Raw genomic sequence first — 16,551 nt, 5'->3', positions numbered from 1 at the left:
ATTCCATAATGTATTTATTTCACTGTAGATAGTCTACATATTACATTTAAAAAAACATCCTTAACCTTTAAATTCAATCAATTATTTCAATGGACTAAAGTCTTGTTTTATTTGATGGTCGTCTTGCCCTGGTATTTGGCCTTTGTGCCCTCAAAAAATGAACAACACCAAAGGCCAAGTGGCCTTGCCACTAAAATGACGAAATTCCAGGCCTGGTCTTCAGGTTCGTAAGAAAATACACATTCATTCATTGTCTGTTCTCTCATGTTTTCATCTGTATATGGTTGCTCTTATCTCCATATTCTAACTTATTGTGTTCTTTGGTAAATTGACGCCCTAATGGATCATACTACAGCGTCACACACAAGCATTAAAAGCAGCAGACACTGTAATACATGATAATTGTTGCTCTGTGAAGCAGGCCTTAATGAGGTTTATAAAAAGGTCTTTGTCATAAATTACTTTGACAGAATCGGGTGCGTTTTCAGCCTAAGATTTGCACTGGCTGCATTTAGAGAAGAACAGAGGAGATGAAAAATACTGGGACAATGAATTCCTGTATCTAAGGCGTTTTATTGATGCATCGATGCTTCTTCGTAGTGCGATGATGTAGCGTTCATCATTTTATCCAACATAAATAAGCTACCAAGCATTTACAGTTTATACGGTACGAGTATACACTCACAGCAACATTATCAGTGTTCATTTACAAATCGTTGCTACTTTTGCTATTTTCTAATTTGAATCCTGAAAAGTAACAGTTTTGGACATACAGTATATGATGATAATGATAATATGTGGTTTCCCCCCGACAGGGGGAAACCACAAAACCTAATACGTATTGTATTATAAACACAATACGAGATATCGGTCTAAAAACATGAACGCTCTATCTTCTGGTATGTGGAATGTAAAATAACAGCGCTGTTGACCTATAATGTGCTGTTTTCACTGTTGCTACTCTAAAAAACATAAAATAACAAGTGTGAACCATAGTCATATTCATAGCTATGTAGGTATTTGGAATAAAACTTTAGGTATGACATGTTTTATCACACTGCCGCAGAAAGTTAAAAAAAAGTGTTAAATTGAACGGTAATTCAAACTTTACCTGATTTTATAATGGACGATTTACTTTTCAGGCAAGTGGGCATGACCTTTGGGCAAGTAGAACATGACTCTGAGACCTTAGTGTCAACCCCTGATCTGGTATTTCATTATGAAAGGAATGACAGTTGGTGGCTGTGCGTTGTGTCCGCTGGGCGCCCTTTTTTCATTAGATATCAGCGTCTGAATAGATGCCTGACCTGAAACACACTGGCCATACATACTGTATTTCCTCTGGTTGCTGGGCAACTATCGAAAATCCTCAACGGAAACGTAGTAGTGCTCTTTTTTTGGGGGGTAAAAGTAGCAACAATGTTACTGTCTGGCCCTGTGGGCGTTATGACGAGCAACCGGGATTGCGCTCAGATCTCAGTGCCACGGTAGGCACTGGTCGGGGGTATACATTTGATCCAATCAGGAGAGAGAACTCATACAGGATACAGGATAAACAAGGGGAATTGGAAGTGATGAAACAAACGAAAAAAAGGGCAGACACAATTGGAACTGGAACACTATTAAAGTGAAACTGATAAATTATCTTTGAGGAATTCTCTCTCCTGATTCGATTAAATTGGTATCCTGACCTTGTTAACTGGAGAGCTGAAGAGGCGGGAAACCCCCTGCTACTGACCAAACAGTAGAACAATAATGATATCAATAGAGCTTTAACATTTTAACAAAAATCGTTTACCCCCTTTAACTCTGTGTGTGTATAAATGGACTTTATGAGCAATAACAGGGATTGTGCTAAGATCTCAGTGCCGCTGCAACGTTTTACACTGAAAATAAAAAGCTATAGCGTTTTGAAAAGAGGTTACCTACTACTAGATCAGTGGTTTTCAACCCTTTTCATATTAAGGTCCATTATTTATTCAGCATTTGAGCCACACACCACCGTTTGATGAGATTTAGACTCCCTGACCCAAGACTTAGTTTGATCGTTGGACACGATTTTGTTCACAACTCCATGCTGTATTGATGTTGGTACCATAGGAGAGATAACAGGCAAACGTTGATAAAAATAACAATTCTTCTACATCCTCTAATTGTGTAGACCTCTTGTAAATTAAGTAATGCAGATGTTTAACAATAATGTAACTCCTGAGAGAGTAAAATGAAACCAAATGGACCCGTAAGGGTCCATTTGGTTACATTTTACGCTCTCAGGAGTTAAAGATCTATAAGGGTCCATTTGGTTACCGACACTTCATCATTTAGCTGGGGACCACCTGGAACCCCCTCAAGGACCACTGGTGGTCCCCGGACCACTGGTTGAGAACCACTGTACTAGATGATAGAAGCCTGATTTAAACTTTGTGGTATAAAACTGTGTCATTGAACAATAAACAGCCGATATACGAGCTCAAAATGTTTTGAGCGCGTACAGTAGATCTGCTGTTTTCGCAGTAGAGCGCATTATTAGAATATACCGTACCTAGTCAGAGCAATCTAACCTGCCAGAAACGTTGAGAACCAAACTCGGTCGGACAGATTGATACTCAACTGAAAACACGTGGAATTAAATCAAATTTAAATCTCTCAATACAACCGAATGGTTTCCCAGATTGAGTGGAATTGAGCTCAACAGACTGGGTAATATGAGGTCGTTTCAAACTCTGGAGATTTGACTGTCAACCGACGTCGGTTTGACTGACAACTTCTCCTCTGAGACGAGGGCATGTTCTGAAATCGGCATCAGCAACAGCATAAAATGTCAATTAAGGCTGGTGTGCCTTACAGTATGCATTTAAAGCAAAAAAACTGACTGAACATCCCAATCCGTGCATTTGTGAAACAGTGTGAAAGGAAGTCCTTCCTCCTCACTATAGTGCTGTGTTTCCTAAACAATTAGCACAACATGTAGTGAATAATGTTTAGGTATTATCATACTAAACCTATAGCGTATGTTCTTGCTGTTCTATACAGTACATACAGCAGTAAAGAAAGAAACTGCAGATTGAGGCGTTAACCTTCGCTTACATGAAACAGCCAAGACCATTAGGATTTTACGGATGATGCATCTGAACATCGGTTTACAATTTAAGCAATAGAAAATGTATTCTACAGACACAGGGAGCAGTACCAATCACATCACACACAATCCTGAGGGTTCATTAAAGGGGCTTAAATTGCTCTAGTAATCATTGCTAGAGTGTTTGTTCAGTAACAGGGGTCTCCCCGTCTCTCTAGCTCATGGAAATTCCAATTCTGCATGAATATGTATACGACTATCACAAGGCCTGAAAATAGTCCACACACTGCATGACGTTCTCACTGAGATATAATAACACTAGTACTACTGACCATTGAATGCACACACCGGCCCTCCATGCTGCTGGTTCAACTCCTCACTCCTTTCTAAAAAAGCATGTCGTCAAAAATACAGCCAAAACTCTAAGCTCCTCCTCAGACTTGAAGAACTGGTCTCAGATCTGCTGAACCCTCGCTGAACCCCCCCCGCCCCCCTGCTATTGCAAATCTGCTCACCCCCTGATTCCCATTTCAGCTGAAATGCATAACTTTGTTCACTATAACGCACTAATAACCAATTTCTTTGTTCGTCTCATTTAACCACTTTAATCCTAGCCCACCGTATATTTTGCAAGATTTGTAAAAAAAAAAAGAAAATTTAAAAAATGGTGGCTCTACAAGCTTGTAGATTGGCTATTTTTTTTTAATAATCAATGTATAGGGGCTTAACCCATTTAGATCTGTTGTAACCTATACGTTGTTATACCTTTAAATCCGGGAGTGTCTCATTAGTTGTTGCTATACATATAGCAACATAATGTTTTATTTATTTTTTTAGTAAGAATTTGAACGTTTTCAGAAACCTTAGGTTAGGTTTTAGAAGGCGTTTTATAGAATAGGCCTCAGGTCTAAATGGGTTAAGTAGTTAAACCACTTACATTTTAGTGATAACAAAACTGTCAAAGCTACTGTATAGCCAGGTTTCTCCTGGTTTGGCCTGTGTTAAGTTAATTGCACTTTGAAGGGGTTGATTCAACACTCTGTATTTTACTGTGTACAATAATAACACATGCCCTGTGGGGATGTCGTCTCTCTCTCTCTACGCTCCAGAGAGAAAACCGTTTTAGGAGAGGATAACGGAACGCGGGTCAACATAATCCCCAACATCCCTCATGACAGGAAGGCCATAGCCTTTAGCAGGGAGAGGCCGGAGTCTGACTGATATTGAGTGAAAAGAAAGAATTGCCACTTTGGAAAACATAAAGGGCCTGTGTGTTCCTGGCAGCGCTACAACATCAGCCATGTGGCTGCTGGCAGTCAGAGGTGGAAAAAGTACTCAACACCAGTACTTCAAAGTCAAAGTATAGATGATATTCCTGGTCAAATATTACTCGTCCATAAGAGAAAGTTGCTCAGTCAAATTTGTACTTAAGTAAAGGAGTACTTGCTTTTAAAAAATACTTTAGTGTTCAAAATTACAAAATGCATTTCCTTTTTTAATATCAATGCATTGCTGTATTAAAATGTAGACACAAAATTCTAAGATTTTCCAGAAATGTTACGTTGCATTGTGGCGCATTGTGAGCGAGCAGATATTTTCGGCTATTTTCATTATATTTGAAATAGGGTTAATTCATTATGTACTTTTCCCCTTCCAAGACATTTAGCGGAATCAAAAGTAGAATATTTGTCTTTGAAATGTAGTAGACTGAAAGTCATAAGTATCCAAAAATAATGAATACTCAAGTAAAGTACAGATACTCGTCAAATGTAAGTACAGTACTCAAGGACATTGTACTTTGTTACTGTCCACCCCTGCTGGCATTGCAGCCTACAGTGATGACATCAATGATGACATCAGCAATGATGAGTCATCAGTTAGCTCATGATGACTTCAGTGTATTCGTCTCCAGAGCCTGCCCTTCAGCTGATGAACAATTACCACCAGCTCCCTTGTGTAGCACAGTCTGTCTTTAAGATAAGATAAACTGGAGGGAACTTGTTGTTTCCCTTGTTTGTTTTCTTAAGATCAGATAGACCACTTAAGAACATGTCATTTGTCATTGTAGCACATTAGAGATTAGGGGACTTAGCCCGGGGTACATAGAATAGTTGAGTCACCTCTCAACCGTGACGGCTCAGTGAAAGTCCGGGGAATACCAGTTTGACAGATACCCTGGACCAGCCACTTCTAACCTCGCAAAACCTGTCACGACCTCACCACACCCCGGCGCGTTGGAGCATAACCCCAGCATGAGGCAGACAGACACACACCACACCACACTCTCCCCCTGGGGACTGAACAGTACAGCATCTGCAATGAGCACATTTTTGGTTTGGTTTCACTTCGTTGTTTCAGTTCAGCAAGCTCCAACGAAAGGCATTTAACCACTTGAACTCCAGCATATATATGCACTATTCTGAGGGGGGGACATTCTGTAAAAATAGCAGATCTACAAGCTCAAAACGTGTCGCATTGTGAGGCGTTTTGAGCTTGTATATAAACTGCTCACTCCTGCTCACTCCTTCTGACTTCGTGACGCGTTGTAAGCTTGTAGATCTGCTATTTCTGTTATTTTCAAATATATATATATTTTTTAAATTAAGTCAATAATTTCTTTGTATATTCAAGTTATTTGTCATATCTGGCCTGTGCATTTTTTTATTACGAAGCCTAAAAGGCAAACAGAAATGTATTTTGTATTGATATGTTCCAATGTTTAATGGCCAAACACACAATTAAATCACCAATCGCAATTATTTGAGTTACAATTAATTGCCAACTTAAATCTGTAATCGTGACAGCCCTATCCTTGGCCCACTCCTCAGATATCTCTAGTCTCTATCCTGGGCTATATCCTTGGCCCACCTCTCTTGCTCAAGTGCGTTTCTCGATCTGGGGATGGAACTGGGAGCCTTCCAGTTCCCAGATGACTACTCTTACCTTCCAAAACAACTCAAATTACACAGCTTGACGCTGACCAGAACCAGAAGCTTAAGGAAACAATACGTCCCAGCGAAGTGTCTGCTAATTGCTTGTCTAGAGAGAAAGTCACACAAAGAATGTGCTCAAGTAAACCAACATGGGACAACAGAGTTCCTCATAGAAGACACCCTTTCTTTCACAGACCTCATACCAGTTGGCAGGTATGGAAACTTCACGTCATGTGGTGATGCATGGGGGAACATAATGGATTTGATTGAAAGTTTAAGTGTAGGGGTAAACAGAACGCTTCATTTGTTCATGTAGCTACCACCAGACACAACACAATACAAACATTGACACTCACTAATGTGTGAAAAGCATCACAGCTCCTGGCATCACAGTCATCACATTAACCCATTTAAGACCAGGAACGCATCTGTGTGTCATTTCTTTTATTTCTTTGGCTATTCAGAAATAGCAGATCTACAAGCTCATAGCGCGGCACCGAGTGCCGCGCTATGAGCTTGTAGATCTGCTATTTTTGAAAAATCTTGAAAGTTTGTGCAAATCTTTAAATATATTCTATACTGTATGTTTTTTAAAGTGACCATTTGTAACTCAAATCTTATTGCTTCTGGGGATTCTACAAATGTCTTCCGAATCCTAACAGTTTTTTGAAATGTTTCTATATCAGTGGTTCTCAAACCTTTCTCATGTCAAGGACCCCCAAAACGATATGTATTTGGCCGCGGACCCCCATCTCAAAATATGTTGTTCCAGGGACCCCCCCAGAAGCAAAGATTTGAGTTAAAATGTACGCTTTATTTTTTAAATTTTCATACTTTAAAAAGAAAATAGCAGATCTACAAGCTTGTAGCGCAGCACTCGGGGCCGCACTATGAGCTTGTAGATCTAAAAATGACACAGATGCGTTCCCCATCTTAATGGGTTAAATCAATGACAAAGCTTATAGCTGCTGTCATGGGGGTTAAGGGGTTATACATGAAAGTGTGGACTAACTACTTCCAAATGACAAAGATATTAAAAATAAATAATGTTTATATGACAGAGCAGTTAAAGGCTAAAGACCCAGGGCAGAGCTAATGGAACGTTACGTAACACAAAGACGGTCAGATGAGGTCAATGTACTCAATGCAGGCAGACAGTCTGCCTTATAACTACAATATGTTTCTCTATAAAAAAACAACCAGATCTGTCCAGCTGACAAGAAGCATATAAGTAAAATAAAGGATATATCTAGTTAAATGCTTATTGTCTATATTGATACATTTGTTTGAGAAGAAGGCCGATGCACACCTCAAAAGGTTGGTGACAGGTGCATAGTAAAAAAAATGCATAATTCAGAAGGAGATCTCAGATGCAGTGTTGATTTCGTCGACTAAAACCATGACGAAAAATGTTGGTCGACTGCCTTTTTTCACTGACAAAAACTAAATAAAAACTAAGCTATGATGACTAAAACTATGACTAAATATATTGACAATTTCGTCAACAAATAAAAACTAGACTAAAATGTTAGTGAGGGACTAGTGGAGAAGAGATCCAGTAGAACTAAAAGACAAGTCATTTTATGTTTGGTTGTGCTCGGGTGTTGCGATCTGAAAATAGCAGATCTGCAAGCTCACAATGGGTCACGCTGCGACGCGTTGTGAGCTTGTAGATCGGCTATTTTCAGCATGCAACCAAGTGTAAAATCCCCCATTACGACGCCAGCAAGGCACCGCTAAAATACATTTTAGTCGACTACATCAACTATAGATTTAGTCGACTATAATCTTATGATATTTAGTCAACTAAAACTAGCAGTAAAACGTTTCAGATGACTGAAATATGACTAAAACTAAATAGATTTTTTATAGAAAGACTATGACTAAAACTAAATAGATTTTTTATAGAAAGACTATGACTAAAACTAAATCAAAATGTGCTGCCAAAATCAACACTGCTCTGATGGTGAGATAAAAGAAAAGGACCCGCACACTGTCAAGAACTTTATTCTTTATTTTGACAGATGGTCTGTCCTGATGAAGGTCCAACGACCGAAACGTCCAAATAAAGAGCTGCATTTTTTTGCAAGTTCTTGACAGTGTGTGGTTCATTTTCTTTGATTTCACCATCAGAGATCTCCTTCTGTATATTGATATTCATAAAACTGTCAAATTGGATCTCGATCCCCTTTAGAATGCATTGAAGTTTTATAATGATGGCGACCTACCGCTATGGTAGGTTTTTGGTAAGAATTATAATAACATTGTGAGTGAATCTTGCTAATAGCTGCCGAGAGTGTTATAAAAGCAACTGGGTTTAAGATCGATGCTATTCTTTATTGAATTTTGCATTAAAAAAAAGAAAGCAAAAGGAAGATGTTCAGAAACTTAGAAAATTAGTAACTTTAAGATGCATGAGTACTTACCAAAGTGTTAGCCGCTATGTAGCCATGTGCGGATTTGTCTGAAATGGAAAGAAAGGGGTTTCTTATAGAAACAGCATCTACGGTACATACATATCAATAGATACATAAATGAAGGGTGTTATTTAAAAACATTTTACAGTAGTGGGTCCAGGGGGCCCCAAGGTTCTTGAGGGGGTTCCAGGGGGTCCCCAGCTAAATGATTGATAGTATTGGAACCAAATGGACCTTTACGGGTCTCTAACTCTGAGTGTACAAATGGAACCAAATGAGCCTTTACGGGTTTGTAACTCTGTGAGAGTTAGACTCAGCTCTCACTGAGGATTTTACAGTGTTAATTGGGGTCCCAGAGGTACATTTAGTTTTTTTTTTTTATCAAACTGGGGGTTCTTGGAATTAAAAAGGTTGAGAATCACTGAACTGCTTTACTGCACACATCATCATTTTTTATAAAGAAAAAAAAAAAATATATATATATTTTAAAACAAGTGATAAAACATGATTTAATTTTTTAATGGGCTGTATATATTGCACATTTTGTGTCATCTCAGATGATCGTATGCAGATGTTACAGATGACTGTATGCAGATGTTTTTATGTTTTCTTCTGTAAATTAATATCGTACTTCATCGTACTACAGTGTCTCAAAAAAGTAGCGAAAATAATATGCTGTAGAGTTGTTAAAAAGTTATATAGTGCTGCTTTACTGTACTAGTTTTATTATGTATATGGGTGCGTTCGGATATATAGCACTGAGCGCAATACAAACCAATACGGTGCGCATTTCCGAACGCATATAGCCCTATATGTTATGAATGTATACAGTCAGTATGTCACACAGTACTACGCACCTCCTGAAGTGAAGCTCATGTACTTCTGGTTCTGGTTGGTCTCTTTAGAGTCGTAGAACTTCAGCACGTCTAGAACGGCCTGAGGGTTCTTCTTCTGTTCCAGCTTAGTGATGTTGGAGGTCTGGAGGAGGCGAGCCCACTGCTCTGGTATGCCCTGGGGGGTGGGGGGAGAGAGGAGAGAGAGAGAGAGGTCAAACGTTTAACCACAATAAAGGTCTTTACACAACAGGAGCCAGACAAATAAATGTCTACAGGCTGATGATTTTATTCGCGCTGAAAAACCAACTTCGTTCCAGATAAAAATTGCGTTGAGGCCATCGATGCCGTTTTGGGCCCTACAATATCTCGCCTTATCTTATTAGGCATTTTTTGTATTATTTTGAACACATTTTTAGAATAGTGAAAATAGCTGATCTACGTTGACACGTTGTGAGCTAGTAGATCAGCTATTTAGACTATTTTAAAATAATAAACAAATGCCACCAAGATTAGGCATAAGGCTTTTTTTTTATTTCACCGTTTTCTCCTTTGCTTCTTTTTTGTAAAATTATGTTCTTTAGACTTCTTGTTGAGATTTTGAATTCTGAGATAATGAAAAACTGTATGTATTTACTTATTTTACTGATAGTTATACTTGTGCATTTAAAATGAAATCATTTTTAACCCTTAAATACAATTCATAATAATCGTTGCTTTATTATGGCCTTGCTGCTCTGTGGCATTTGACCTTTGTGTGCTCTCAAAAAACATGACTACACCAAAGGCGCCAACGTGGCCTTGCCACTAAAACGATGACCTTCCAGGCCTGGCTCCAACGCACGGCAAGGCCGTAGTTCAGCTATTGTTTGCTCTCCTTTCGTATGATAAAGCATATATATAGGGCTTATGTAGTTTGAGGTCAAAATGATGACGTTGCCTCCGACTCCATAACTGGTAGAACTGGATTCATGTCTTTGTGTGTGTGTCTTTGTGTGTGTGTGTGTGTGTGTGTGTGTGTGTGTGTGTGTGTGTGTGTGTGTGTGTGTGTGTGTGTGTGTGTGTGTGTGTGTGTGTGTGTGTGTGTGTGTGTGTGTCGTGTGTGTGTGGCTATTCTCGTAGCCTTGTCCTCGTGAAGCCCTACTGATGCCGGAGCTGATAACACACAGCTGTACTGTTAATAGACTTACATGTCGTCAGAGTGAAAGCAAGACCCTGTTGAAAAGACTCAAGTAAACAGCAGCTCTTTTTGAAGACTGTAATGTATAACGGTTACTTTATGTTAACCCATCAAAACCGGGAACGAATCTGCGTAACCACTTAAGCCATTATTTTATACTTTGGCTATTCAAAAAATTGCAGATATACAAGCTCATAGCACGGCACAGAGTGCCGTGCTATGAGCTTGTATATTATATATATATTATTGTATAGTGCTGCTGGCTTCTTCTGCTGGGTTCTTCCTTTTCTTACACAATAACTTGTTTTCTTTTTATATGTATTGTGTCTATTTTACATTACAATGTGCTAATAAACTAAACCAGGGGTCTTCAACAGGGGGTCCGGGACCCCTAGGGGGTCCTCAGAGTTACTACAGGGGGTCCGCCAAATCTTTGTGTGATAGGATTTTTTTTCTTTACATTAACCACTTGAACCCTAGCATCCCTTTTCTGAGGAGAACTTTAGCCAAAAATAGCAGATCTACAAGCTCACAACGCCTCGCAGCGCGAGGCGTTGTGAGCTTGTAGATCTGCTATTTTTGGCAAAGAGGTTTGGTGTAGAGAGAAAATAAGTTTCAATCTGAAACACAATTTTATACAATATAGAGGGGGTCCCTGCTTCATCTCTCTCTCAGACCCCTCTCTCTCAGACTCCTGAGCTACTGGGTTACAGTACGTTGGCCTCATACCGTAGCATAATTGCCTACTGTAAGTCATATTTGAAGGTGTTTAGAAAAGAAGGGATAACAAATCACTATCTGCCTCATAGTCATCTCTTTGACTTATAGGCAGTTATGAGAAAAACATTTTGGCCTAAGTCATATTTATCTGCAAATGCAGAACTGCACATGAGGGCAACCTCAATGTCTTTCGAGAATAAATAAAGGTTTGAAATGAACTGAACTGCTGATTCGCCGGGCATTATTCAGAATGCCTGTTACATTCCAAAATCACTATCTGCTTAAGTGGACTTAAGCAGATAGTGATTTTGGAATGTAACAAGCATTCTGAGTGTCTGGCTGAGTTCGTATATAGGCAATGATGCACAGTGAATCAGCAGTGTTCACAATTTGGCCAAAACATGACGCGGTGAGAGGCTGACGAGTAATGAGAGTACTGGCCATCCTGGCTGCTTGTCAGTGGTGGAAAGTAACTAAGCACATGTACTTAAGTGTTGTATTTGAGTACAATTTTGAGGTATTTGTTTATTTCCAATTTCCAATACTTTTACTTCTACTCCACTACATCTCAGAGGCAAATATTGTACTTTTACTCCACTACAATTATTTGACAACTTTAGTTACTAGTTACTTTGCAGATATAAATGATTACATTATAAAACATAACTTATAAAACATTACTTTTAGACATTACACTTTAGCCCTATTTCGTACCTAGGATATTTGAAAATAGCAGATCTACAAGCTCACAATGTGTCGCATCGCGACGCATTGTGAGCTTGTAGATCTGCTATTTTCAAAAGATTCTATACATTTTATACATTTGAAAACTTAATGGGACATTCTGCATAATGAGTACTTTCAACTTTTGGTACTTTTCTGACACCAATACTTCTGTACTTTTACTCAAGTACATTTTGAATTCTGGACTTTTACTGTCTTGTAACATAGTACTTCTACATTGCAGTATTGATACTTTTACTCAAGTAAAATAATTGTAATACTTGTTCTTTCCAGCCTAGCTGCTTGCTAAGAAGAAGAAGACCTACATTTGTCCCTGCTTTGCCCCCAGGGCGGGTTCTTCCCAAAGCCGACCTCCTCCACTGCACTCTGCCGTCCCTTTATCTGTGTCACTATAGAACGCATCAAGAAGCAAGCGGGACGGGTTGCCCTGCTCGCTCCCTCTATTATTAAAAAACTGGGTTATGTTATTCTTAGAGATGATCGTTATTACATTATGATAAGTCAGCACTGCTGTTAGCCTGCAAGGACGACCAGTAGATCTTGTATATGATATGAACCACATGTCTCCTATAACCCCATAAGCACTTATTTTATCATGTCTTTGGCGCCTACATCTTGTGTCTTACATGAGATTATGTGTGATATTATATACGCTGTTTGCAGTGGTGGAAAAAGTACTCAAATGTTTTACTTGAGTGAAAGTATCAATACTGCAATGCGGAAGTACTCCGTTACAACTAAAAGTCCGGAATTAAACATTTACTTGAGTGAAAGTACAAAAGTATTGGTATCAAAATGTACTTAAAATACCAAAAGTAAAAGTACTAAAATGTTTGAAAATAGCAGATCTACAAGCTCACAACGCGTCGCGATGCGACACGTTGTGAGCTTGTAGATCGGCTATTTTCAAATAGCCTAGGTATGAAATGAGGCTGAAGTGGTTAATGTACAGTATGTTTTATAATGTAATTATTTATGCCTGCAAAGTAACTAGTAACTAAAGTTTTCAAATAATTGTAGTGGAGTAAAAATACAATATTTATTGTAGAGATGTGGTGGAGATGTGGTGGAGTAGAAGTAAAAGTATTGAAAATTGGAAATACTCCACTAAAGTAAAAATAGCATTTTACTTAAGTACAGTACTTGAGTAAATGTACATAGTTACTTTACAACACTACTAAACCCCATTTCTTTGGCGCCTACATCTTGTGTCTTACATGAGATTATGTGTGATATTATAGGAGGAGGGATACGTTATTTGTTTAAACTCTTATTGACACAGGGCCGACACGCTTTAATTGGAAGCATACGCCGTATGCTCTGAATTCTCTCGCCCGAATCCCCACTCGTGTAAGAACGATCGCCTCTGTTTCCTGTGGACTACAACAGTCTAATGACCAGTGGTGGAAAGTAACTAAGTACATTTACTCAAGTACTGTACTTAAGTACAATGTTGAGGTACTTTTACTTTACTGGAGTATATCCAATTTGCAATAATTAACTAACTTCTACTCCACTACATCTCTGAGACAAATATTGTACTTTTACTCCACTACAATTATTTGAAAACTTTAGTTACTAGTTACTTTGCAGATATACATCATTACATTATAAAACATACAAGCAAAAAGGATTTCCAAAGAAGTACTGCTTGCCAAAAAGGTGTGAAATGCAGACTTACAAAGAAAATAATTCCAAGGCACTCTCACGTGAAAACCTAGAAGGTCTTCTAGGTTTTCCTAGAAGGTCTTCATCAGGGTCTATCTCAAGAGACAGACCCTGATGAAGACCTTCTAGGTCGAAACGCGTTGGTCATACTCATTTGCCTTGCTCTAAATAAATTCATACATTTTTTTCACCTGAGACGGAGTGCCTTGGCCATTCTTTTCTTTGTAAGTCTGCACACCTTTTTGGCAAGCAGTACTTCTTTGGAAATCCTTTTTGCTTACAGTATATGACCCTACCTGTGTCATCAAAGTGCACCTATCTCTGCAGCGCTTCTATCTCTTTCTTTTTGAATTATAAAACATACATTTACCACTTTAGCCCTATTTTATACATAGGCTATTTTCAAACATTTTAGTGCTTTTACTTTTTACATTTTGATACCAATACTTTTGTACTTTGACACAAGTAAATGTTGAATTCCGGATTTATACTTGAGAACATTTTTAACTCAAATCTTTGCTTCTGGGGAATCTACAAATGTCTTCTTCGAACATTTAAAAAAAAAAGTATGTTGCTATAAAATCAGTGGTCCTCAAACTGTTTTCATGTCAAGGACCCCCAAAATGATATGTATTTGGGCCGCGGACCCCCATCTCAAAATATGTTGTTCCAGGGACCCCCAGAAGCAAAGATTTGAGTAAAAAAAAAATCGCTTTAAAAAGAAAATGTATATATATATACATTCAAAGATTTGCACACATTTTCACGATTTTTCCAAAATAGTAGATCTACAAGCTCATAGCGCGGCACTCGGTGCCGCGCTATGAGCTTGTAGATCTGCTATTTTTGAATAGCCCAAAGAAATCTAAAAGTGACACAGCTACTCTCCCAGTCTGAAAATGGGTTATTTCAGTGGCAGTGTGTTATCACAGACATGACAGAGCCAGAAAATGTGTCCTCGGGCCAGAAAAGCCTCTCCCATCCTCTGACAGTTATCATCACACTGTCTGTGTGCCAAATGATTCTGTAATGAACATGGGCTTTGGAGAGCAGTTTAGCTCCAGACCCAGTCAGTCCCTATCTATCTGAACGGAACAATTTGCATTCCGCTCAGGAAGGAAATATGCAAATCGTTCTAATCAAGAACTGCAGATTTGGGGCGAAAAACTGAAATAACTTTCTCATTCGTTTCACATCTTCTGTGCTGTGAAAAAAACGTATTGTGTTGTTTATGCCTGGAGTGAAATCTACCATCTTATTACCATCATCTTATTGTGTCATTACAGTAACCAGGCTACATCTACTCTATGTGTTCTGTGAGCGAGTGTGTCTGGACAAATATGCCCAAATATGGACAAGCCTGACGTCACAGTGTTGTTCAGCAACGGTTTCTGTTGTGTGTGACGACAGACTGGCGCTCGATCAGTGAGAGAGAGAGCGAGAGAGCGAGAGCAAGAGAGAGAGAGAGAGAAAGAGAGCGAGCGAGAGCGAGCCTATTTCACCCACGCAATAACTCGGCCAAAGTTGGGTACGGAAACTTCCGCACGCTGATTGACGTGACGCCTGAGCACTGTGTTTTCAAGTACAATTTTGAGGTATTTTTACTTTACTGGAGTATTTCAAATTTCCAATACTTTTACTTCTACTCCACTACATTTCAGAGACAAATATTATACTTTTACTCCACTACAATTATTTGAAATTTTAGTTACTAGTTGCTTTATAGATTTAGATTATTATCACGAAACATATATTCAGCCCTGTACATTTTGGCCATTTAAAAATAGCCGATCTACAAGCTCACAAAGCGTCGCATGCGATGCTTTGTGAGCTTGTAGATCTGCTATTTTCAAATGATGTTTACGCGTGAAAACTCGTGAAATGGGACATTCTGCATAATGACTACTTTTGGTACTTTAAGTCAATTTTTATACCTATACTTTTGTACTTTTACTCAAGTAAATTTTGAATTCCGGACTTTTACTTGTAACAGTGTATGAGCGACAGTGTATGAGTATTTCTACATTGCAATATTGACACTTTCACTTAAGTAACAAATGTGAGTACTTTTTCCACCACTGACAGTGTCAGTAATACGTTGTGTGTGGATATATCTACTCACTGTAAACTCTCCTGTCACAGCGTCAAAGCCCACGTGGATGGTGTGTTCAAAGTCTGAGGGAAGGGAGATCTCTGGTCGTTCCTTCTCCTTCTTCTTGTTTGCTGCATGGGAGAGGAATATATATATATATGAGTGATATATGGGTCACATGCTTCGACTATATACATGATTAAACATGTCTTACTGATGCACCATGCTGAATGGAGCATACAGTGTGCTCATATAAGGGTTGAAGCAGGGTGGTGTCCCTACCAGGGTTATGGGCCGTCTCAGGGAATGCATTATACTGTAACAGATTCAGGACTTATCTCTCCACCAAACAGACTGCTATACAGATTACTACAGACTGGCAGTCCAATGCAAGGCTGGAGGGTGTGAAAAAAAGAGCTTATGTAGCGCCCAGGAACCAGCGTCTCCCGCATGGAAAGACAACATCTTATCCACTAGCCTAAAGGGGAATTCCCCCTTGACCAGGTCCAGGGGAGATATCAGGCTTCTTCTGCTCATCAAGCAGAGGCTGGGAGCTGCTCTGAGCACAGACGAACATCTCTCACAGTTTGATCTGGATAAAGTTAGGCCTCCTGATCAATTTGCAAAGATGAAACGGAAAAACATGTATCTGTAGGCTTGGTGCAGTGTGGATTTGACCGAGACCATAGTACTACTTTCCTATCCACAAGTTTCCTAGGCTGTGTGGGCATCACTTCTTGTCGATTTCACTGGATATCATTGGATTTCATTGGATCAAATCGACAGGAAGTGATGCCCACACCATAGATATAGAAACCTAGATACCTCATTGGCCTCTGCAGTTCATTGGAGCGACTGGTAGGCTCTTCCTACTGGACTACTGGC

At 39.1% G+C, this 16,551-nt stretch overlaps 1 protein-coding gene across 1 annotated transcript in view; it reads right to left on the bottom strand.

Moving 5' to 3' along the window:
- The window catches only part of LOC311057749 (serine/threonine-protein kinase PAK 3), a 100,634-nt gene that overhangs the window by 36,716 nt on the left and 47,367 nt on the right, over positions 1-16,551 (bottom strand). The window contains exons 3-5 of the mRNA XM_084074800.1: positions 15,697-15,797; positions 9,287-9,440; positions 8,439-8,476 (exon numbers count right to left, since the gene is read on the bottom strand). Of these exons, the coding sequence (XP_083930926.1) occupies positions 8,439-8,476; positions 9,287-9,440; positions 15,697-15,797 (293 nt within the window). The remainder of the gene's footprint in view (positions 1-8,438; positions 8,477-9,286; positions 9,441-15,696; positions 15,798-16,551) is intronic.

Source organism: Gymnoscopelus microlampas (assembly GCF_963454915.1).
Source record: "Gymnoscopelus microlampas genome assembly, chromosome: 12".
Taxonomy (NCBI): Eukaryota; Metazoa; Chordata; class Actinopteri; order Myctophiformes; family Myctophidae; genus Gymnoscopelus; species Gymnoscopelus microlampas.
The sequence above is the reverse complement of the archived record's forward strand: the minus strand, read 5'-3'. Positions and strand labels throughout refer to the sequence as shown.